A 27,262-nucleotide genomic window follows, 5' to 3' on the forward strand; every position below is an offset into this window, starting at 1 on the left:
TCTTCAAATGAAATATAGCTACGTGTTGTTATTCTGATCCACAGAAGATTCATGAGAGACGTGGCAATGCCCAATTTGTGAATGAACATGTTCATCTCAGAAAAACATTGATCAAGTTTCTGCAGTTAAAGTGTATGGTAACATGGGGTAAGATGACCCCAGGGGTAACATAACTCCCCTACGTTATTTTCCCCCTGAGCACGTAGCCACGATAGCTATTTTAATGCCACTATTGAGGGGCGCTCGGTTGGTTAGCACGCCTTAATAACGGGCTTTCTACAGGGTGAGAGACGATTGAATCCTCCCAGCCCTTGTTTGATTCACACAATGGCACAATGTTCCGTTCCCTCCTCTCAGGGAACCATGGTTACGTTGAGTAACCCAAGATTTTTCTTTCTGTTTTTTCCTACCGTTTGGCCTAAAACGCTACTGAATTCAGAACCACATTGCGTATTACTCTTACTACTTTTATCATATCATTCTCTGGCAGAAAAGGTAAGAGTAGTATGCTAGTATACAAACACAGAAGTTTTCCATTGCTGTGTTCTCTCCGTATTTATGATTCTTTGCCGCCTTGAGCCTTTCCTCTATAGATCAGCCCTCCATTCAGAGCGGTTTTGCACTGCCTTGGTCCAGGAGTTAGTTGGTATGCTGAGATCAGATCTCTTTTCAGGACATCTTTATACCTCAGCTTGGGCCTTCCAGCAGAGCGAGCACCCTCCTTTTGCGTGGGGTATGCGGAATGGGGGCATTCTGATGACATGTCCAGCACATCTGAGACAAATTAATTTTGGGCGGGAGGAAAGTTTTACTTTTGGTCACTTTGAACAGATCTTCATTCAACGTTTTATCCCTTTATATTACTTTTGCACCAAAAAAATAAATAAATAAAAAAAGAGTTAGCGCTGCTGTGAGGGTGTTTCTAATACAGCGTCTATGTGAGTGATGGTAAAAATTAACATATTTCTCTCTTTTCACTGCCGTTATCTATCTCACTCTATTTTTTCCCTCTTTTTGAAAGTTGTGAAATCACTATTGTGGAGTTTTTCTTTTGCTATTTGAGCAAATGGGGACACAAAATTTATTCTCTCATTCACCGCTATAAAAGTTAACCCAATATGACGACTTCCGCTCTGAGAAACCCGGAAATGTGAAAAGGGTCAATTCACACCCTGACTAAGACACATTGGGGAAGCATTTTAATAATCCTATGAATGCATATAAAAAAAAATACATAATTGAATCGAATTTTAATGTGAATCATCTCGAATCGAATCGTTCTGAATTGGCAAAAATCATTCTTGAATCGAATTGAAAACCTATGAATTGTGAATCGAATCGATTCGCTGCCTACCCAAAGATTCACAGCCCTACCTTTAAGAGTTCACTGGTGGGGAAGGTTTTTCACTCAAAGCTTTGACTTTCAAAGACGTCATATAGTGCATGATTCATATGTAACTCATTCATGCCTCATTCATTCTAATTACAAGGAAAGGAGCAACCAGTACATTATCAAAAAGAACATGAGTTTAGACATGAGTAAATGATGACAGAATTTTAATTTCTGGGTGAACTCCTTTAAATTATTAGCACAGACACCTTTCAAAAGCAGATAGTCAGATCACGTGTTGCCTTAATCGGCTTCTATGACTGAGTTGGCTACTGGCTTTTCACAGTCAGTTGTTCTCACTGGAGCTTTTTACGATAGGGCAGCTCTGCAATTTTTGGCCTTCTGAAATTCCTCTGCATGTGAATAACAGTAGGTATTGACACTACCGTCTACCGTCAAACTACAAAGGACAAGAAATAAGTTGGTTCAATTAGTGATCTACATGACTAAAATTTATAAAACTAGTAATATTCTAAAAAAAGAGAGACCCAAAATACATCTGTTTTTGAAGGAAATGAGTGTCAAGAGTTCGATTTCATGTAATACGGACTCAAAAGACAATGAACTATACGTTTTCATGAAAACAAACTGTACTAAACTACCATTAATACTGCTGGCTGCACTGTAAAAAATATTGTTGGTTTAACTTAAAAAAGCAAGTAACCTGGTTGCCTTAAAATTTGAGTTAATACAATGAAGGAAAATGGTTTAATAAATAGAAACTCAATATTATTGTATCTGAACCACATAAATTAAAAAAAATGTTGTGATAAATCATGAAAATAGCACAATTTGGCATGTTTCACTGCATTATTACTAATAAAACACAATTACGCAATATGCTTACAAAATCTATATATATATACATATACATATACATATATATATATATATATATATATATATATATTTGAATAAAGGGTGATGTCGGTTCTCAAATGTTCATTGTACTAACTAACATTTTTAATTTCAATAACCTCAAAATTATAAGGCAACCAGGTAACTTGCTTTTTAAATATTTTTTCAAGTGTGCTGATAAATCTCTTGTTTTTCCATATTTGTTAAATGAATACATGTAAATGTACACTATGCACAAAATGAACAAAATATAATCATTACCAGTTCATCTGAAAATGAATATTCTGGTATACTCCCCATCGCTGTTACAGTTCACGTGTAGGCAATGAGCTCACAGAGACGAGGGTAGCCAGGAGAACAGGAAACAGGAACTTTTGATAACAAACTCAGGAACACAACGGACACATACAACATAAACAAGAACCGACAAACACTGAGGGCAAACTGAGGGTTTACATACACAGAGCAAATGAGGATAACGAGGTGCAGGTGATGGACGAGACACAGGTGACAGACATGACTAATTAACCAAACTGGGGAGAAACAGAATCCTAATCAAAACACAAGACAGGGCATACATGTAACAGTCGCCTTTCCAAACCTGCATGACATTCTTTATTCTGTGGAACACAAAATAATATTTTTTGAAGAACGTTGTCCATACAATGGAAGTCAATGGAGTCTAAACAACATTTTTGGGCAAACTATCTCTTTAAAGGGTTAGTTCACCCAAAAATGAAAATTCTTTCATTAATTACTCACCCTCATGTCGTTGGACACCCGTAAGACCTCCGTTCATATTCGGAACACAAATGAAGATATTTTTGTTGAAAGCTGATGGCTGAGAAAGGCTTCAGACAGGCCTCCATTGGCATTCAGTACATTGACACTTCCAAGATCCATAAAAGGCACTTAAAACGTCGTTACAAAGTCTCTCTCACCACAGTGACTCTACAATAACTTTACGATGCGACGACAATAGTTTTTGTGCCAAAAAAAAATCAAAATAACACCTTTAACCAACTTGTTCTCGACTTCCGTGTGTGCCTCCACGACGCATGCGCGAGAATATGACGCAGATCCGGCGTTCGGACATATGACCCAGAAGCTATTTGTTTACGAGCAGAGGAAGACGCGCATGTCTAAGCTGTTGGATTCTACATTGATCGTGCTTTAGGTCTCGGCGTAGTGCTCAAATTGGGGTTTAAGTGTGTATTTCATGGATTCCCGAACGCCGGATCTGCGTCATATTCTCGCGCATGCGTCGTGGAGGCACACGGAAGTCGAGAACAAGTTGGTTAAAGGTGTTATTTAGATTTTTTTTTGCGCACAAAAACTATTGTCGTCGCATCGTAAAGTTATTGTAGAGTCACTGTGGTGAGATGGACTTTGTAACGACGTTTTAAGTGCCTTTCATGGATCTTGGAAGTGTCAATGTACTGAATGCCAATGGAGGCCTGTCTGAAGCCTTTCTCAGCCATCAGCTTTCAACTAAAATATCTTCATTTGTGTTCCGAATATGAACGGAGGTCTTACGGGTGTCCAACAACATGAGGGTGAGTAATTAATGAAAGAATTTTCATTTTTGGGTGAACTAACCCTTTAATATTTGGATCACAGATCCTGACCCCTTACAAATCTCACTGGGCAGCGCTGCCATGAATGTCAAAATAATTTTCTTGGAAAAAAAATGTATGCAAAGATTTCACTAGATTAACAACAAATTAATTAATTTGGTCATAAATTATGCTTTGGCCAACTCAAGTAGACACTTAAGTAGTTTTAAATCGCTGACTGTCTATGGAAAACATGCCCCTGTAAATCTGGTTTTGTAATGTTACTGTTAGGGCAAAGGTGAGATAAGTTCTGTCTCCTTCCTCCTCCTTCCAATATTATCTCTCTTCCTGAACCTTGCTCTGTTGTCTGTATTTTCAATTTGCTGTCAATTGGCTGGGGAATCCCGCGGCCCTACAGAGGATAAGTGGTTTGTGGAATGGATGGATGGCCGGGGAGTACACTTTTGTTTTTCTAAACGTTCCGCAAGCTGTTACGCACAAACTCAGGGGATTCCGCTCATGTTGGCCTAGCGACACAGTTTTTCTGCATCTGTGTTACATCCTTTAAAGGGAAAGACATTCCCATTGGAACCTCATTTGACACTACTGTGTTGACACCCCCCTCCCCCATATTCTGTTAATGGTTCACGGGTCAATCTGATGCCTTATGGAATCCATTCTGAGAGAAACCTGCTACAACAAATACCAAGAAACGGTTGATGTTCTGGACATGATTTAGAGTGACAAACATTGCTCGCCCCCTCACAAATACATCATCTGTCAAAGATAGGGATGAATAATAGGCTGACCCCTTCACGGACCATCAAAAATATTCCCTTGACATGGGTGCCTTTAAATGCCAAATGCACATATTCGCTCTCAGACGCACACATGATTCCCATTTATTTCCTTTTATTAACAAAATAGCTCTGAACATGCATTTCCAAATCCAAAGAGAGGGTTTTCAAAAATTGGAAATAGTTGTACATCGCTGGACAATCCAGCTTGGCACGTTAAATGCATTTTTTCTCCCTCATTTTCAAACACATTGACAACATTTATAGAAACACATACCAGTCCGGACAAACAAAAGTCTTCTCAAACACATTATTGGTTTGATGATAACCAGGAAAAAACAATAGATTGAAACGCATGCTTTCACAATCGCTCATACTCATCAGTAAGAAGAATGCCATCACACTTCATTGTGACCTGCTGAGAAGACTTGCTTTCAAAGCGATGTGTCAAACTCTGAAGTAAAGTAGCTTACTGCTTCAGTTTCTCTTTCTCAGACAGCTGACAAAAGTATGAGAGAGGTTTTTCCTCGAGGATTACCTCGGCTAACCCCGACTCCACACACACTCGCATATTAAAAAACGCAAACGTAAACACACGCAGGGGTGCGCAGATGTGGGGCAGAGGGGTCTCTTATACTCACTCCATCTGGAGCACTCGAATATACAGCTGCTGGAAATTCCAAAACGCACCCACACAGAAAAGGTCAAAGTAGTTACATTGAAGAATCATTTTTTGTGTAGAGTTTTCCATTGGTAAGAGTGCTGTGGAAATCCCCCTAAAACATTTCTACTTTCCCTCCCATGCAAAATCTTATTTTGAAGGGATCGATGATGACTAGGACAAAAAGGATTCACTGAGCACACAAGGAAATTTAACAACAAACACATACATCAAATTGTTTTGCTTTGCTACAATTAAAGGCAACAAAATCATAAAAAAGTCCTACAAAACATATTTTGTAATAGTCAAATCATACGGGCACTGTTCAGTTCCATGTATTAAAAAAGCTAATAAAAAAAGAACCCTAATTGATGATTAAAAATACAAACAAGTCAAGTCTCGCTTATAGAAACCACAAATATAATGCCACAATCTTCAGCATCAATAAATACTGCTGAAATGCTGATATGTAAAGGGATCATCTTTTATTTCTTGAATTCGTTAATCAAAAATTTATCACATGCACTCATGCAATCACTCCTCCTCATCCTCAGGTACACGCAAGCGCGCACACACGCAGGCACACACAATGTGTTCTATGGCGTGTTTTCCTCAGTCCGCATGACTGCATAGTAGCTTGATGTCTTTATTGTGACAAACAGTATTTGGTCTCCCATGGCAATCGTCACAAATTGAAACATCCCACATAAAGGCAAAAGTCTCGCAAGTTGGAATGTGGCAGTAAGAGAGAAAATGGAAGACTCTTAACACAGTGTGCATGTGAATGTGTTTCTGCGTATCTTGGATTTCTACATTGCACCGTTAAACTCTCAACCTCCATTTGGACCAAGTTAGACCTGCTAATTGGATCTCTTAGAGCCAGAGGATGGACCCACAGATACATGTTCAATAGAGCAATAGAAACAATACACAGTGAGCTTCTGTCATGTCGATCTTAATGAAACTTATTTTTCATATGCACCTAAATGTACAGGGTTCCCACACTTTATGACCAATGAATATCCTTGATATTTTCCATTCACTATTCAATTACTGCATGCACACATAGAAAAAAAAAACCCCACAATAATAATAATGACTGATTTCTTTCTAAAAGTAACAACCAAGACAATTGAGCAATGAAATACATTTCTAATTTTCTTTTCTTTTTAATTTTTAAAAATTAATTTCCATGATTTTTTTCAGGCCTGGAAATCACACTTTTAAAATTCCATGTAATTTCCAGGACTGTGGAAACCCTGTATATATAATAAATATGGCTGATAAGACTAGACTGCAACTTCTTCCTTCACCAGTAGGGGATAGTACAAGAACAGAGTAGGATGCGGATACGTCAACTAAACATCCCCAGTCTTGGTGGCTAGAAAAACTACAGAGATTTCAATACTGAGAATTTCTAGAAACGAAAGACAACGCACTGATACCCCTAACAACCATAGCTCTGACGGTTGACCGAAAACTGAACTGAATGTGTTTGTAAATGTTGATTACAGCTTATCATCTTATTTCACAGGACTGTTCAGTTTTGTTGGGTCTTGAAGACCACAGTGTACCACCACTACATTGGTGCATCATTGCATTGTTATAGCATTGTAATGTAAAAGTAAAATTTTTTTAACACTGGAAATAGGAAGACAGCTGGCTTGGAATCGGATTGTAGTGTCATCACTCTTCCGAAGGGATCCGATAGGAAGACTTTCTCTCACTGAGTGACTCACTGAGTAGTTCCAAACTTTGAAAACGGATGGGTTTTTCTGGATTATGAGGGAATGTTCTTAGAGCTTAATCTTGAGAACACAAGATTATTTTAGGAAGATCAAGAAAAAGGAAGAAAAAAGTCCATCTCATTCTTGGAGTTTCTTTAAGGCACTGAAATTATTTAAAAATATATATACAGCACATTTTCCAATTGCTAATGTGCAGTCTTTGTAATCTGTGGGATACACACAATATTCTGTGTCTAGAAATGGATGGGAGTGTGCCCACTGAGTGTAATGTTCAGGTGTGCCTGCAAATGTCAGATCCAGACAGACGGTTTGCCTTCTCCTGATTTGCTGCTGCTGCTGCTCCCAGCGCTCCCAGATTTCCCATGCTTGGACCGTTGCTTTCGCTCCTTCTGTGGTACTGTGGCGATGTTACTCTGAGGCTTCTCATCAATGTCATTGGTGCCATTGAGCTCATCGTGGTTATTGCTAGCATTGTGCTGCAAGGTATAGGCTTGAATGGCCGCCTCTAACTGTATCACGTCTTTGTTGATGGGTGGCGGCCGCGCCTCACCTGCAGATGGGAAGTTGTCCTCATTGGAGCCATACTGCTGCTGCTCTTCCTGAGCAATGTTGGCACGGTTTTGCTTGCATGCCATCTTGGCGTTGCTCAGGTCTGTGTATGGCATTGTCTCAGGCTTCACCACAATGTTGTAGCCTGGTGGTGCAGAAGGGGTGTTCCAGGAAAAGGGATAACCAACATAGTCTGCTTCTCTTGCACCACCCCCAACCCCACCTCCTGGTTCCCCCTCGCTGAGCGAAGGCCCGCCTACTCCGACGGACACGCCCCCCGCCGCAAGCAGGCCAAGCTGGTACTCATCATCAGTGGATGCTGCGTTTCGCTTGCGCAGTACATCGCCGATGGTTCCCACTCCGAGATGAATCATTTCCCACAGGTTTAGCAGCAGGCAAAGGCAGCTGACGCCGTACATGATTCGGAGGAAGATGGTCTTTTCAGTGGGGCGTGAGATGAAGCAGTCCACATGGTGCGGGCAGGGCTTATCTGAGCACACAAATATCGGTTCCACACGAAAACCATATAACAGGTACTGTCCCGCCAGAAAGCCAGCCTCCAGCGCGGAACGCGTCAGCAGCTGTAACACATACACTCGCATCAGGCCGTCATCTCGGATACGCCGACGCCCGTCGTGGCGCATTTTGGGTTTGGGTCGTGGTGGCACCAACTCCCGACGCGTGTTGACTATCTCAGGCACTTCGTAAATCATGGGGTCATCCTCACGTTCCTCTTCCCCGTCCTCGTGTCCTGGTCGATGCTGCCTTGCCCCGAAGTACATCTTTCTTGGTCTGCGCTGGGTGTATCCGTCCCCTGCCGAGTCACCGACCGCTGGAGCACCGGCCCCTGTGCCGCCCCGCAAGTCCTCGCTGTGGGAGATCTTATTGGCAGCATAGCCCATGTAGAGCAGAGAGGGCATGGCGGACAGGATGATCTGAAAAACCCAGAATCGCACGTGCGAGAGTGGTGCGAAGGCATCGTAGCAGACGTTCTCACATCCCGGCTGGCCTGAGTTGCAGACAAACTTACTCTGCTCATCGTAGTATATGGACTCGCCGCCCACCGCAGTCAGCACGATGCGGAAGACAACTAGCGTAGTGAGCCAGAGTTTCCCCACCGACGTGGAGTGGTGCTGGATCTCCTCCAGCAGACGAGTCAGGAAGCTCCAGCTCATGACGTCTGATGACAACGGGGCAGACAGCGTCCCACACTGCACAGCTCACAGACTCTGTGAAAAAACACAGAGAGTTTCAAATATAAATGCAAAGCAATGAAAAGTGCACATTTTTTTCACTACAGGAACCAGACCAATTTTTAGCATTATACGAGCTAAGAACGCAAAATGAATAATACACGTTATGGATATTCAGGTCTTTCATTATTGAAGTAGATATTTGTATTTGCATAATTAATGCACAATTACCATCGCACACCTGTAGGTAATAGATAGGTGCGTAGGAAAAACAATATATGCCTGATGAAGGTCAATAGACCGAAACGTTGCTAATAAAAAGTTTTCATATTTTTTGCAAGTACTGATAGTGTGCGGGATTTCCCTTTATTCGTTGAGATATTTGCATAATTAAAAAATACTATAAATCAAAAATATAACAGTCTAAGTTTTAGATAAAGTTTTATGCAAACTTCATTATAATATGTGAAATCAAACAGCACTTATGTTAAAGATGTGGCCAAAATTATTTTCATGTTATGACTGAAAACCTAAAAAAGGCCTTTATTAAATTATACTATTTGTCTAAATAAATAATAATAATAAAAACATTAAAAAATGAAATATCTACAGTTTTAAATGCTACAAATTAATTTAGACCTAAAAAATGCTGTCTTTACTTTAGGAGATTTGCTATATTTAATATATTATATTTAACAGTGTTATTAAATAAGTTTATTAACTTCTAGTGAACGTTAGATGAAGAAAACAACAACATGCAATAACCAATATTGTATCAATATATAGTTAAACCATATATAGTTCATTGTGTATTCTGAGATATATTGCTCGATAAAAGGTCAACCTAGTGTTAATAGACTCAATGAACGGAACTCTCTCTTTCACACACACATACTCAGACACAATTACCTTGAGCAGTGAGCCTGAACCACACAAATCTTCCCTGAGGGAGAACAGCTGTGGTGAGCGGGTGAGAGTGTGACCTCTCTGGTTTATCTCTGCATGTTCTTGTTCTTGTTCTTTATTTTTTTTAATGAATGTTTGGATTTCTCCATCCAATAAAGCATATGAGGTATTGATTGTTATGACCCTATAAGGGCGCATCTGAGCAGTCAAACACAAGGGAGACATGTAATATTATAATATCTTTGTATAAATCCAAGTATATAGTATATATGTTTGAGAAAGAGAGAGAGAAAGAGAGAATAGACTATTTTATTTCTTTTCAAAGGTCGCTTTGAAAACAGGACCTGACAGGGTTCAACAAGACCAGAGGGTCCAGGGCTTCCCTGTTCCTCCTGCCCAGAAGAGGACCTCAGCAGTGGGCATGCGCTGATGTGTACTAGCCCTTCACCTTTAATCTGCATCTCACTATGCTGGTAGAGGCACTAGGGGTAAGGAACATAGACTTAGAATGTGGCTCATATGAAAGCACACAAACAATGAACACACACATACTGAAAACAAAAAAGACGTACAGAACACGACACGGATCCACTGGTCACTCTGAAGCATCTGTCCTTGAATGACTGCTGTTGTTGTTATGCCCCCATCATCTCACCATCACTCGTTTGTTTCTCTTTCTCTATCACACTCTCTGCCACTCAAGGTTGAAATAGCACTCACTCCCAAAGGGAATAAAGGACTTTGTTTTGTATCTGTGACTGTTGAGCACAAACGGGCATATGCATGCTTGCTCAAACAAAGGCTGTAGCCACAGGAAGGAAACTAACAACCATAAAATAATATAAACATTTTCCTGTGTGTATTAGACATACTTGTACAACATAAATTGCGTCTTATCATAAATATAACACGATACTAATGCTATGTCAAAAGACAAGACATCCCCTGTGGTTTAAAACAAATCTGTTTTTAATCTGTTTGTTATCCTTTAATGAATTAATAACATTACTTAATGAGAGATAAGAGTTAAAAACAACAACAAAACAATTAACAACATCATTAGATAATTAAATACTCAAGGATATCTCAAAACATATTTTTGTGACATCCTCCTTTCATAATTTTACATATACAATATTAAAAACATTCAAAAGTTTGGGTCGTAATAAATTAACTTAATTTATTTATTTGTATTCAACAAGGACAAAGACTTTTGCATCTTGAATTTGAATTTATTGAAAGTTCAACAATATTTAAAGGAGCTGTATGTAGGACTGTGGCCAAAACTGGTACTGCAATCACTTTCAAATTACTGTAGAGCGGTGTATCCCCTCTCCCCCTCGAGGTTGCCAGATAGGCTGCAGGATCCAGCAGGAAGGTAGGCTGCTACAAGGAGCCTTCAATGGCAAGTGACGAGTCGTACACAGAAAGTTTTTTTTCTTTCTGTTAATTATGTTTATGCTTCAAGAGCGATATTTTGTGAAGTAATTATGAAGCGCAAAAATGTACTAATGGCGATTAGCCAAATATAATCGTAAATATGAACACTCGTATGTGAGTACATTCCCACATGAAAAAACACTATAGTAAAATTACAGCAAAGCTAAATAACATTAGCAATGGTCATACAGGTCAACTTGCAGCATGTTTTGTCCACTATATATGCGAAGATCAAATGAGGAATAATTTTTACCGAGGTAACGTTAGGCTACTGTCTCAAATACGTTTTCACATTGCCATAATAGGCATGCTAATGTTGTTTTCCTCAGCGTCCCAGCATAATGACAGAGAAACGGGCTCTGATAATGCATTACTAATGTTAGCAATGACGACTCGCCGTTTTTATTTACCAAACAATTCCTTAACGTTACCTTTTCAATTCAATGACCCACCTCCTCCATCTGCGCTAACCTAACGTTACTTTGCACGAACATGCATAACTTTGTTCGACTGTCATGAATATTTGAAATGTCCATTTACATTAAGTACAAGTTAGCCAAACATAGATGAACCTTACCAGTCCAGGAGAAAATTAGCAACGTTGGCATCAGTCTTCAAATTATTCTCCGTTTTCAGCCGTCTCCATCTTTCAAAGGCATCTCTAATACAAATCCTTGTTTTATTTCGGACACTGTCACAACGTTTTTCTGATTCATAACGAGGTCGTTTAGGTTTCGTAAAGTTAGACATTATTTATCCAAAAAGTTTGTAGCTGCAGCTGTGGTAACTAGAGCAGAGCTGGCAACCCGAATGCAGAAACACTACTGACTTCGTGATTGGTAGACAGGTGGAGGGTGGCGCTTCAGGCCAAAACACTACATGACAACACCAACATCAGTTGAGGGCTGCAACTTCACTTTTAAAATGACAATATCTTGGCCGGACAACCGTTGTCAGTGATATAAGTATTTGAAATTAACATGATTTCTTAATGTCTAGTGACATATCAGGGCCATTTTATGATTAATTGAAATACATTTCTTACATACAGTTCCTTTAACAATATTATTGTTTTTACTGTATTTTTCATCAAATAAATGATCAAACTGATGATCAATTGGAAAGCATATGAGACTTTTAAAAACATCTAAAAAACTTACTGACCCAACATTTTTGAACAGTACTAGTGTATATGTTTTTCTAAATTGAGAACAAAGCAAACCCAAAACATTTAGTCCTGAATGCATTTAGGCATTCCTTCTATAATTGTTGATCCTATTCACTGATTAAAGCCTGAGTCCCCTGTTACTCTTGTGGGTCTCGCTCTCTCTCTCTCTCACTCACACACACACACACACACACACACACACACACACACACACACACACACACACACACACACACACACACACACACACACACACACACACACACACACACACACACACACACACACACACACACACACACACACACACACACACACACACACACACACACACACACACACACACACACACACACACACACACACACACACACACACACACACACACACACACACACACACACACACTTCTCATGCCCTGCCCCTTGGCAGGGACAGACAGTGTACAGATTCAGCAAAATGCCCGTGCCCATGTCAAAGCCAATCTATACCCTTCATCCATCCATCCACACCCCCCCATCCCCTCTCTCTCTCTTTCTCTCAGTCTGCCATCTCAGATAATTACAGCAGTGTGTCCCAACCTTTTTTGTTTTATGTACCCCCAGAGCTGCATTCCAGAAATCCTACATTATAATGTAGTGCATATCAGTTAGCATTTTATCAGTATTATTACATGACCAGATCATAAAAATGAATGAAAGAAAAACATTTATTTGTTCACAGTCCTATTTTTCATTTAGCAATAGTTTGTTAATTCACTTATTTGTTCATGAATAAATAAATAAAAATGTTGTTACCCTTTGACAGCTCTAATGTTATTAAAATTACTGTAATTTTCATAATATTGTTTTATAGGTTTGGAAAAGCAAAATAAATCCCCTAGTTGGGATTCACTGGATCACAGCAGAGACACATAATACAACACATGCCATATATCCTGAGAGTGAGAGACATAAGGCTAAAGTCCCATCCTGTTCACAGAAATACTGACTTCAAGTCAAGTCAGGTCAAACGGCACTGATGTATTTGCCTGTTAAGTCACACAAGCACACGCCGTGAAAGTTGTACTCACACATGCTCGACATTCTGTCTTTTGTGCTTTTCCTTGTCTGCTTTCCCTCTTCTCATTTCTGCATCCTTCTCTTTTGAAGAGCAGCCTTGGAGATCAGAGACCACTGACCTTACAGCAACACCAGAGACCCACACACACACTGTATGTGTGTACACGAGCATGTGTCGCCATGAAGAATGCGCAAGGGGGAGACTCTCAAAAGCACACAATAGCCCTTTACCCCAAAAAACTGGGTCAGAGAGGGTTGTGGTTTGAGGGGAGAGTGTTATGGTTTTGATGTGGAAGGCTGGGTGGGTTAATACCCCTGACGGCAGGGGAACAGACAATGATGAGGGGAGAACAAGAGAAGAAAGCCAAAATCACGGATGATGTTCAGCCTGTAACAAGAAACCAAGATTGCCGCAACCTCCTTCCTCTACACACACAAACACAAAGACATGCACACTTGTCACAGATAAGTGAGTAAGCAATATCTCTCCCATAACCTTATCGCCTCCCCCCTCTACTTCCTCTCTAAAGTCCTCTCTCTCTCTCTCTCTCTCTCTCTCTCTCTCTCTCTCTCTCTCTCTCTCTCTCTCTATAGCACTTTCACAGCACACTGCTGGAAGGAAGGGAACTTCTTAATGCTTGCTCTTCTATTCATCTGCCCATCTTTGGTCATGGCTTAAATTAGAGCTTCCAGCGATCTCCAGCGCTCGCATTCTTATCCAAACCCTGTTTTCCCCCTCGTTCTTATCTCTCCCCACTCTCTCTTTATGTGTTTCTCTCACAGTAAGGAGTGAGGAGAGATTACAATCGCAGGATTTCACAGCTACTTCCACAGACAGTCAGTGGGAAAAATCTCATTAAAATTCGACACACATTCCCCAAGTGTGATAAGGAAACAATCATTTAATGTGAGTACATTAGTTTGTAGAGAGAGAGAGGCGTTCCTGTGTTGGAATGTTCAATGAAAACATTTTCCCAGTAATTATGATTTGTTATGGAAGAAGGTTGTTGTAGATTTTGGCACGGGAATCAATGTGAACGACTTAAAAAAAAAAATAAAAAAGTTATTAATTTATGACAGAATCTGAAAATGGCCGATGTATCCCGCACAATAAAGATCTTATATTTTTCTCTATCATTTTGTGCATTTAAATCACCAACAAGAAGCTCCTAAAAGCAACCGTTGCAAAAATACTTTAAAATCAGTTGAAAAAGTTTAAAACAATTCTTGCACAGTGTGTTTACACTCTTTTCAGTGATTATATATACACATATACTGTATATATTCACTAAAAAGAAAAACACCAAAAGAGTAATTTGAGGTGGAAATTTGACTACACTTTTTACGTTTTTGATTCAATAAAAAGAAGCGGTTCATTATGTTATCAAACTACACTGATCACTCGGGCCATTTCATGCTGTAGATTTAGCGCTGTTGCAGTGCCACTGAATAAGTAGTGCAGGAAACTGTCAGAGTATTTTACTACAGTATTCATAAATAACAGTGACATAAATAAATATAAATAAATCAGTTATGATTACCAAGATTGGTTATGGTTCCCAAAATCCCCAACCCTACTAAGAGGACAGTGTGATTTTTTTTAATTCTACGAGTCTGTCATTTTATAATGCTACAAATGTATTTGTTCATGTTGTGAATTCTTTATGCTTTATCTCTTATTGTCCGTAATTAATCCTGTTAATGTGTTGGGTTATGGAAAATGCACATTATACAGTTTGACGCAGATAGTTTACATCCTTGCTTTCTGTGTATTCTAAGCATATATATGAGAATTGTTGATATTGTTAATTTGTTATGTACTGTTAAATCATAACAGTATCTATTTATTTTTGTTCGATTTGTTTATTACAGAAACTACCTCAGTTGTACACTGTCATGTGTACAAGGTTGAAACTTGCACAAATAAAAGGTGGAAACGAAATCTGAGGACACCTCCTCCTTGATCAGAGTGCTGAAGTGGTTAACACCATTAAAGAACTGGCATTCAGGAGCAATTCCCCGCACTTCACAACACAAGCATTTGTATGCAGGCAGTTGAGTTTTTTGCCCAGAAATATGTATTTGATATGCACCAGTTCGAGCCAGCTGTAAATTTAATTGTACGGCCTACTTATGCACTCAAACACATTGTAAAACTATGTCACCTATGTTATTTTGATAGATGATGACTACTGTGGTTGAATCAGGTTTAAATGAGTCTTGGATATATATGCATGCTTATCGGAGGGAAATACTTTGCATATGATTATGCATGTATAGAGGGGAGGTGTACTGGAGTGTAAACATAATGTGTTGGAGCACAGCTTGAGGCATTTGTAAGCGTCATGAATACACAGTTAGAATACACATAAACCCTGCTAATACATAACTAAGAAGAGAGCGAGAGAGAGGTTGTCATACCTCTACCTCCCCAGGCATCCCAGCACCCGCCTGTGTACCTAACACTTTTTAATTAGTGGTGGGAGGGCAGATATTTAATTAGTGTTAAGAAGGCAGACAGCGCTGTGAAGAACAAATTGGGAGGTGTGTAGGATTAAAATGTTTGCTGTTACGATATGAGATAAATGCGGCATCTATTTTGGGATTATAAGCCTATCATGGAATTATTCTGAAGGAAAGTCTTAAATACTTCCGACATGAATATTAAATGGTAACAAAACTTTCATTTTAACGTTGTCTCATACCTTTAATATAGAACTCATCTGGCCTAAAAACGGAAACCCAATAACATCCATGGACAAGCCAAAAAAAATCCCACAAATTTTGCACAAACAGCAACAAATATTTATCAACATTTGGTGTGCTTGCTTGCTAGCATGGTGCGCTTATTAAGGGACATAAAAACTAGCTGGAGTTCATTGCAGGAGCTCATTACCTATTATGTCTATAATTGCTGATAAAACCCACATCACACAGCTGTTAATCATATAAACTGTCTAGAAGCTAAATTAGTGGCAGGATGTTAAAACTTTTGTGTCTAATTATAGGCCATCAGTGTATTCAACCATCAAATATTAATGTTATGATTAATTAAAACATGAATGTTTAGTAACAAGATGCAGAAACACACTACAGGCTTTCTCTTTTATGTCTGCAAGAAGCTATTGATATTTCCATTGTTTATTTTATATTCCATTTATAAGGCATTAACATGGGCTATTTGATTCTCCCCACTAACTCAAATCTTTTCAATGCATTCACACAAAAAAAATCCCATTTGTTTATTGGCCCACATTGTTATGCTGAGTTGCATTCACAAATTTTTAGGCCCACAGATTCCAAAAGCCTGAATCTCAAGACACTTTTAGTGCTGTTTGGTCAGAACATCCAATCCTGACTGAATCTTTCTCAGTTTAAGCAGAGCCTAAATTAAGGAGCATATACATTGAATAGGTTTGCACACAAACAGTTTATCAAACTAATAATACACTCTTTTACAGACCACCCTGCAAGATATGTGCAAAGTTCGTCTTTAAAATGATGACAGAGAAACACAGAAAGGGTAAAATGTAAATACTGAAAAATTTCACAATTCGATTCTGATTCACAAACTTGCGATTTGATACAATAAAAATTGTAGGTCGGGACTTGGTTTTTTCCATCAGGAATTTATTGGATGGTTGTGGTTTGCTATGATCTCATGTGAGTGACAGGTTTTCCTGCCCTCGCACTGGTGAACACGTCATCAGAGAAGAGATGTGGTTATAGAGATGGAACTTATTTTGACTAAAGATTACAAGGGCACACACACACACACACACACACACACACAAAAAAAGATGTACATGGACAAATCATTGACTAAGTACATCAGGACCTTAACTCAGGAGTAAACGCACAGACACGCATACACATTCTCTCTTGCTTCCTTTCTTGGCCTCTCGCTAACACACAGTTGTGTGCAGTAGTAATCTAAGTCATATACCACAGTCAGCTTTAAACCTTTAGAAATTCATCAAAAAAATGGCGTTAGAAAACCAAAGATGTCATCTCAACATTTATTTATGAGTTCGAAAGAAGTAAATGATAACCCTACATAGGAAACTTATTTACACTTGAACGGTATGAAATGAAGTGAGATATTAGGTACATGTTGACTATAGCAGGCACATCCATACCGAAACTAGAAGATTAATCAAAATGCCTTCAGGGGAAACATAGCTGTTGACTACATCATGAAAATACCTCATAAATGGCAAAGTTTGAGTCAGCTAAAGGTTTTTTTTTTTTTTTTTTTAAAAGAAAGACTGTTTTTCATACTGACATCCTGACAACTTACTGACAGGCTTTTAGAAAAAAAAAAACATATAGGAGTTGAAATTATGAAGGTGTTAACGGGAGAGAGAGAGAGTGAGAGAATGAAAGGAGAGATATATTGAGCACAAGTGTGAAAGGGAGGGGTAGGCATGCTGAAAAGATGAAATAAAGAGAACTGGCAGGAGTGTACAATGCACAAAATTAAGAGAAAAAAAAGAAGAAGAACGAGGAAGATACAAATTCTCTGATGCTTGGGGCTGTGTGATCCACGTTTAGAGTCACACTTTAAGCAAATATATCTATATATAAATTTAGTGACTCATCTGTCATTAATCTGCCTGTTTGGGTAAAGGTGTTTATTGGCGACTATCTGTTTATTTTTCATTTAAAAGAGGGCCGCAGATAAGAAGTGAGAGGTGTGGCAGTGGATGCTCTCATTAAGGATAATTCAAGCTCTTTTGGTGGGGAAACATCTGCTCAGCTTTAGCTAATGCTGGGGTAAAGTGATTAGTGATCCCCTACGGGAGTTCTGCAAGTCACACACACCAGCATTTACACATTTCTGGAGCGTTTGTGTTCCACTGTTGTACGTCTAATATGCTGAATCCCCTCAGAGACACTGTTAATTAAACAGACAGACTGGCATGTCCTGTTGAAGTTCTGGGGGAAGCTGGAAGTGTATAATGTTTCATTGCACAACTATGTGAATGGAGTGCCGATACCTGGAAAGAGATGCTGGATGAAAAATCACGCATGGGGCATAAAGCTGTGCAGAGAACTTGCAGAGACAGGATGTGACATAAGAGAAAAGACGGCTCCATAAAGTAATGAAAAGAAATCAACACAACCTTCTATCACTTTGTTCTGGCTAAGTGCAAGATAAACAAACATATGAAGTGAATAGTGATGTGAGGGGTTATGCCAGAAGGGATACAGCAACGGCCAGAAGTGAAGCACATCTCTCATTTATTAACGCCTACACCTACTCCAACCCTAAACCTACTCTTACAATAATAAAAATACAGTAATTAAATGACACAATATTGATGTGAGCATGCCCAGTAGCCTTAGCTGTATCCCTTCTAGTCTTTACCGATTTCCGATTTGAGGCCGGTTCTTTATAATGAATCTTAGGGGTGAAACAATTCAAAACAAAGTATTATCACGTTTAGTATTATCGTTTAAAATTTAATTATCATTAAAACAGTGTTTGATTTTGAAAACTCGCTGTAAATCCTATCCAGCCAGCATCAGTCTGACGCAGGCGCAGCATGCAACGTTGTTTTTATACGAGAAGACATGGTGGAAGTCAGTGACAACGCTCAGAAGCCTTTTAAGAGGACCAAATCTGAGGTGTGGTCATATTTTGCCTTTTAAAAAAGTCCTGAGTGAAAATTTTCTATTTCCCAACATGCTTTGTCTTGACACTCAAAAGGGAGAGTAAATGCTAAAATAGGTGTTATATAATGTTTTTGGTGCAAGATTAAAGGGTTAGTTCACCCAAAAATGAAAATGCTGTCATTAATTACTTACCCTCATGTCGTTCGACACCTGTAAGACCTCCGTTCATCTTCGGAACAGAAATTAAGATATTTTAGTTGAAATCTGATGGCTCTGAAAGGCCTCCATTGGCACAATGCACGGTTCACTATCAAGACCCTTAAAAGGTACTAAAGACGTCGTTACAAAGTCCATCTCACTACAGTGGTTCTACAATAACTTTATGAATCGGCGAGAATAGTTTTTGTGCGCAAAAAAACCCTAAATAACGACATATAGTGATGACGATTTCAAAACGGCCTCATGAAGCTTCGAAGCGTTATGAATCAGTGAGTCGATTCAGCGGTTTGGATCGCCACATTTCAGCAGTTTGGCGGTTTGACACGCGATCCGAATCATGATTCAACTCACTGATTCACAACGCTTCGAAGCTTCATGAGGCCGTGATTTGAAATCGTCATCACTATATAAGTCGTTATTTAGGGTTTTTTTGCGCACAAAAACTATTCTCGTTGATTCATAAAGTTATTGTAGAACCACTGTAGTGAGATGGACTTTGTAACGACGTCTTTAGTACCTTTTAAGGGTCTTGAGAGTGAACCGTGCATTGTGCCAATGGAGGCCTTTCAGAGCCATCAGATTTCAACTAAAATATCTTCATTTGTGTTCCCAAGATGAACGGAGGTCTGACGGGTGTCGAACGACATGAGGGTTAGTAATTAATGACAGAATTTTCATTTTTGGGTGAACTAACCCTTTAATGATAAGTGGGAGATTTACTAACAGCTTGCACCAGTGCAAACCCTCTTTTGGCATCAAAAAAACTGCTGTCAGGATTTACTTAAGGCACGCAGTGAAAAATTAGCACTGAAAAGGCGTAGACAGTTATTTTTGCAGCTGAACTTATTGCATATGCATTTGTAGGAGTTTCCCTTTAAGAGTGCAAAAGTTATGGGAGGAGAGTATTTAAATGAATCACGTAGCGATGAAACGATTACCGGTTTCACGATAAACCACGATAAAATTTAGTGACGGTTAGTAATATCGTATAAAAAAATTTTATCATTAAAACCGCGTGTGATTATCACGGTTGTGAAAACTCGCGGTAAATCTTGTCCATCTGTCAGTCTGGCGCACCGCTGTTTTCTGAATGAGAATAAATGGCAGAAAGCAGTGACAGCACTCGGGGGATTGTTCTGCCTTCTAAAAGGACCAAATCTGAGGCGTGGTCATATTTTGGCTTTTACATAAGTCCTGAGGGAAACTTAATCTAAGATGGTCACCTTGTCTGCAGAACATGCCAGAAGAAAGTCGCTGTAATACGGGGAAACACTTCAAAACTACGAACGCAAGGCAAGTGGACTTTGACCTCAATACCAAACCTACGTCTGGCAAATAATAACGTGAAGCGAACGAACAAATTCAGACAAGACTAGGGTGACATTTAAGGGATAATAAACAGGGCTTGACATTAACAACCGCCATTTGCGAGTGTAACGTTATTTCGGCTGCACACTAGCCACTCTGGCTGTTGAACTTATAATAGTCTTCTCAAAAGCCATCTGTTATAATCGCGTTGCGCATTATAACCACTTACACGTGTTTCTATTGAGTTTATGAATGCAATGTCTCAAAATCAGAGGCGTTCAGACTAGCGGAGTTTTGTTCAGAGCGCGCGCCGCTCTCACACGCTGAAATCTGCACTCAGATCAGAGATAAACGAGCGATGTATGCAGGAGATTCATTCATCATACAGTGGATGACTGTTTTTGTTCTATTTCAGCAGCGAAAATTGTTTTAAAACACACAGCAGAACCACAGCGCATCTGATATGACTGGCATAACGCAGGCGAATTTAGGGACCGTCTGTAAAGTTACACACAACATTGGTAACGTTATACACGTTTCAAACTTCAATAGCATTTGAAGAGAATGACAGTCATAAAAAGACTGTAAAGTGTTCATCTAGGTGTCGGGTATGATGCACACATTTTGATATTTAATAAAATAAACTGTCAAATCATATGGAAATATGGATATGCATTATTTCACTAGGATACTGTTTGGGCTCTAACACAAAATATGCTAGATTTAAATGTGTCTGATAGAACACTGATGAGAATATTGCTTGGGAATATATTTACAGTGATAATATTAGAGATTATATTTACGACAAATTATTATTATTTATGTGTTATGCGTTGCTATTGATGACGGCCATTAAGGAAGGAAATCCCACAGAATCTAGCTTAAAAAAGTGCTTAGAGCTGCTTTAGTTATTTGTTGTTTGTTGAATTTCAAATATAAAACTTGTTGAAATGTTTTAAGTGTGAGCATCTGTTCTTTTTGAACACTTTCATCTCGTTTGAACAAAACCGTGATAATATTGATAACCGTGATAATTTGGGTCACTATAATCGTGATGTTAAATTTCCATACCGTTTCATCCCTAGAATCACGCAATGTAATTTACTAAGGTTTGCCCTTGTCAATTTACTGTTGTTTGCGGCTTTGCACCATTTTTTACAGCCCAAAAAAAGCATGTCTTAAGCCACATGCTAACTGGTAGATTGCATTGGTCATTATGGAAATGATCCGGCTGCGTCTGTGTTCTTTAATTTGCGCGTTGTCAGTAAATCACACACAAAACTTTTCACTCCCAATTGCGCTTCTTTGAAATTGCGCTCTCACACTAATTCTTATGTTGGTTTTGAGTTTTGCCAACTTATTTGGGTTTACAGTGTAGCAAATGTAAGGTAATTTTTTTTTTTACCTCAATACCAAAAGTTTTTCCACCAAGAAAAGTTTGCAGCCAAGTGCCTCTGAGCCAAGAAGAACAAGACTATTTTTTTTTTTACCACAGAAATAATTACGGGGACATGAAATATTGAACTGAGATGTTTTAAAATCTTACATTTTATAAATAACTGTTATAAATCCATTTTGTACAGTACACAAAAAATCGTCTAAACAAGATGATCACTACAACAATACTATTATATTATTATGCTAATTTTATTTGTTTGTTGATTTTTAAATATAAACTTGTTAAAATCTTTTCAGTGTGTATCAGTTCTTTTTGAACATTTTCATCTCATTTTCACAAAACTGTGATAATACTGATAATAGTGATAATTGTGGTCACTATAATCTTGATATGAAAACTTCATGCCGTTTCATCTCTGAAGAATCCGATTCAGTCTGTCTGAACCAAACTCATGAGCCTCACTGGTCTGAATCATGGTCTGATTCAGTCAGACTGAATCATTGACTGAATCAGCTCAGTGAGTTAACAACCGACAAGATATTATTATTAAATATGTCCAACTTTAAATGAGCCAAGGACTGTTCCTTTCAAAAAGTAATAATAAAAATGCTAATATATATATTAGTGCTGGGCAAATTAACGCATTAACGCGGGCGATTCATTTTTTCAGTTTAACGCATTAAAAATATTTAACGCAATTAACGCAGCGTCCATTTTATTTCCATTTTTGCCCAGCGTTACATTATATGATCACGCTCTTATTCGTGTAAATGCTTTTAAACCATCTAAGCGCGACAAGACAGAAGAGAACGCGCTGTATGTCAATGTCCTGTCTGTGTGGGTGCGTCTTAATCCGTCTTCAAAACACTTTTGAATAGTCATGTATTTACTTTTCTCACACAGCAAAGGGTCCGTTTTTTCCACTTCCTGTCTCACAGCAATGAGGCCATTATTTTGGGACCACAATCCAACAACAAAACTGTACAGCAAAGCAATGAGAGCAATTGTGGACTTGTGGTTCAAAATAACTAGCTTCACAAACATTACACTAGGAAGTGCAAGTGTAATGTGTGTGTGTAAGTGTATGTTTTTGGAAAGCCCAGCAAAGACAGTGCACTCTTTACAGTTGAGCTCCTTCAGGCAGAAGATTTAAATGACATAATTCACATTATTTAACAGAAAACACACACACACACACACACACACAATGCATTCAGGCAGTTTTTGTAGCTCTCCTTCAGTTGCCGAGTCCATTTGTAAGACAGCAGTGAGGTGACAGAGGGAATCCAGAGGCAAAAGGAGAATGCCAGCACAAGTGCTCCAGAGAAGCATTTTTATAAATGAATGCAATAATAACATTGCCTAGCATTTCTATGAATGGTAATGTACTGTGATGAAAAAGAAAAAGTGGCCTGGAGAGATGTAATTTTTAAACACAGAGAGGACAGAGCATGGGCAAAGATAACTGTGTATATTTAAAATGGAGAGGTCAAACCAAACCTCACTCTCGCTCTCTCATCTATCTATATAAACACACACATCCACACAAACACTGGAGCTTATTCATCAAACCATGCAGAAATTGTAAATGACTTGGGGGAAGAGAGACAGACTGCTCTGAATACACACACGCTACAGCCATTTACATACACAATACTGCTCACATTCATACACGTTTCACAGAAAAGGCCAGTATTTCACATCTACAATCCTCAAACACACATGTGCATCATTCACACATACATGCATCATCTTAATATAGGGAACTGTTAGAGAAATGGATCACAGACGGTATATGTATGTGTCTATGTAAAAGGGTGAATGGGATTAATCTCCCCAGCAACCCTTCCCCCAATCCCTCCTTTCTCTCAGCTCTCCCTCGTCCCTTATTCATCTGTTCATCTGCGCCTGTGAATCACTGTTAACTTCTACCATACTCTTCCTCTCGCCTTCACCATCTTTTCCATCTAATAGGATTTTTGGGGGTTATGCAAAACATGTTTGCTGGATTGGTAGCTTCTCTGCTGAACAGTGAAAATCAAATTACAGACATTACACTTTTTCCAAAACCCTGATTAGCCCTTCACCCACTTTTTCCAGTTTCTTACGGTTTCATGACAGGCACCTATTGTATCATGATACAGTGAATGACCAGTGTAAGCACATCTCAAGAAGGTGTGCAGTTCAGCAGAAAATATGAAAAGATGAATGAAATGAATAAAAAAAGAGCTGAGATGTGCAGCAAAGCAAAAGTTTGGGGGTTGCTAAGGTACTTTAATGTTTTTTAAAGAAGTCTCTTCTGCTCAACAAGGCTTTCTTAATTTGGTCAAACTAATACTAATAACAAACAAATAATATTTTACATTAAAATGTAATTTCTTCTTGTTTTGTCAAATCTGAATATCCAGTAGACATTACTTCTTCTTTACATTGATGTATGGTTTGTTAACACAATATTTGGCCGAGATACAACTATTTGAAAATCTGGAATCGGAGCGTGCAAACAAAAAAAATCTAAATATTGAGAAATTTGCTTTTAAAGTGTCCAAATTAAGTCCTTAGCAATGCATATTACTACTATTAAATCATTTTTTATATATTTACGGAAGGAAATTAATCTACATGGAACATGATCTTTACATATTTTTTTTTTATTTTTATAATTTTGACCCATACAATGTATTGTTGGTTATTGCCACAAATATACCTGTGCGACTTGTGACTGGTTTTGTGGTCCAGGGTCACATATTATAAATATTTTAAAGGGGTGGTAAACCACGATTTCACTATTCTAACTTTAGCTAACGTGTAATGTTGCTGCTTGAGCATAAACAACATCTGCAAAGTTACAACGTTCAAAGTTTAAAGCAAAGGGAGATATTTGCTTTTAAAGAAATCAGTTTCTAAGGACTACAGCAAACGGCCAGTAGGCGACTACACACATTCCTCCAGGGTTGGTGACATCACCAGGCTCAATATTTACATAAACCCCTCCTCCGAGAATATTAAATAAGGGAGGGTGAGGCCATTTTGTATCGCGGCGCTGTTGTGGTATAGTTAGGCTGGAGTGTTGTTGCCGCGATGCCGAGGAAACGCTGTTATTTTCATCCGGATTGCAGGTCTGGGGCACTTGCTTTGTTCAGCCTTCCTTGGGACGGGGGTGCGTTGCAGAGCGTTTAACATACAGCATGTTATATGCACGTGTGTATGAGACAGAGGGGAACAGGCGCGCGCAGGGCTCTCTGCAGCACATCTCACGGAGGAAAACATCCACCGTCTTCGCGATTTCAATGCCAGATTTGCACAACGTCAGCTGCGTGAAAAAAACACTGCCGGTGCGTGGATGCATGACGCGCGCGCTGCACATTTCACGGAGGACAACACAAACTTCCACAAACTTCGCGAGTTCAATACAGGATATGCACAACGGCTTGTCCTGAAAGCTGGATTTACAAACAGAAGCTGTTCACGGGCCACAACCTGTAAGTCTGATTTATATTTCATCGATGTGTTTTCCTGTAATATGTTGTAGCAAGGAAGTAAACAGATGACAACACTGTTCTGCAAACCAGTCTGTTAAATGCTCATTCATACTTAACGTTATCCGACGAACACCTAACGTTACAAACACTAACGTTAAAATCTCAACAGCGAACCTGGCATTAGTGTAAATGATTCTTTGATTAGAGCTTTTATGTATTGTTTATCTACAGGCATGCTAAACATGGTTCTGTGTGTGATTTGGCTAACTTACTAGTTAAAGCCAGTGCTTAGTGTTCGTTTTGGGTTAGTTCTTGCGACAGATATTTGGCTATAATCGTTCTAAAAATACAAAAGTTAAAGTGCCATTCAGTAGCGATCGCTATAGATCCGCAGTCTTTACTCTTGAGGACTGAACAGGTTCTGCTCGATCATCTTCACTCAAATGTTCTGGGTCTGATTCGAGCTCATATGGTTTTATTGACGCCGTTGTTTCTAATACTGAACAGCCTCCGGTAAGGGGCGTGACGTTTCCGACGTGCACTGCGGTTAGCGAATCACAACACACTGGGCCAGCTAACCAATCTGAGCCCATCGCGTATTTTTGAGGGACTGGCTTCATACAACCCGGAAAGCATCAGACCGTTTTACAAGGAGGGACAGAGCAGTGTAGAATAAAGGTCAAATATATGAAAAATAAGGCAATTTTTTTTTTAAACGAAGCATGAACACATGTTACAATGCACCCCACAAACACAATCAAGCCTTCAAAAGAATGTGTTTTACCACCCCTTTAACTGACACTTATGACAATATGACTTCCACCATGTAATGTTGCAATTTCCAATGGCATTACTTGTGAAGTGAAATGTCACTCTATCGTACTTCATTGCCCAAAACAATTTTTATTTGCATTTGGCACTTAGCAAGTTTTAATTTCAGACCCTGCTCACGTCCTTCGCCTTCATCATCCCTATCTCACCCTAGATGTCCATTATCATCTGCTGCTCCACCCTGACCTCGAGTCTGCCTCCCTGATCATTATTCAGCCACCATAGACAGGCACTGTACTCTAATAAACCAGGAGGAACAGTTCATGAATATACAGTATATGTGCATGTCTATAAGCCTCTGACATAGTGTTGGCTTGTTCTGCAATGTAAAAATTGGTTAATTATGGGCAGAATCTAATATTAATTCTAAAACATGTATGTACACTGTACATATGCTTACACTAACACACAGATACTGCAAATGGTGTGGTGGAGTATGTGCTGCTAAAAAGAAAAGGAAAAATGCCTCATGATTCAAAGTGGCCAGGATTGTGCAATTTCAAAAAAATACACACAAACACTTAGAAAGATTATGGTATTGATTGCTGTCATTTCTGGAGCTCTTGTATTTATTAGACTGCTGTTAAATAGATGAGAGTCAAAGTGATAATCTTTACCGGTTACACAAACACACTTAAATGCACACACAAGCTAGATTCTGGAAACCACGTTGTTGTTTGAAGGTATTAGTATGATACATATAATTATTAATACAATATAATCTTCTTCTAATGATACACAAGCAAGCATTAGACATTGCATTAATGATCCATCACTTCCTAAAAACGGATTTAGTTTATATTCGATATTGTATTGTAATATATTTATATTTATAAAGCTCGAATCATTTCAAATTGGTTTCTTGAACATGACAATGAGTTCACTGTACTAAAATGGCGGAATGAGTAATTCACACACACAATCACTCTCTCATTAATGCATTCAGATAAATGTAATGTAGGTCTACTACTGTGTTAATGTATCTGTATCTGATGTACAACAAACATAAATCTGCTCCATAGACAATAACAGCCGAAAGTGAACCGTTTCCTTTAAGTATTTTAAAATCACAAAGAA

At 38.8% G+C, this 27,262-nt stretch overlaps 1 protein-coding gene across 1 annotated transcript in view; it reads right to left on the bottom strand.

Moving 5' to 3' along the window:
* Positions 1–4,703: 4,703 nt before the first annotated feature.
* gjc1 (gap junction protein gamma 1) overlaps positions 4,704–27,262 on the bottom strand; it is a 46,043-nt gene continuing 23,484 nt past the window's right edge. Inside the window, exon 2 of the mRNA XM_079825707.1 lies at positions 4,704–8,788. Coding sequence (XP_079681833.1) covers positions 7,301–8,734 — 1,434 coding nt within the window. The 5' untranslated portion in view covers positions 8,735–8,788 and the 3' untranslated portion in view covers positions 4,704–7,300. The remainder of the gene's footprint in view (positions 8,789–27,262) is intronic.

Source organism: Gobio gobio (assembly GCF_949357685.1).
Source record: "Gobio gobio genome assembly, chromosome: 1".
In the NCBI taxonomy this organism is placed as follows: domain Eukaryota; kingdom Metazoa; phylum Chordata; class Actinopteri; order Cypriniformes; family Gobionidae; genus Gobio; species Gobio gobio.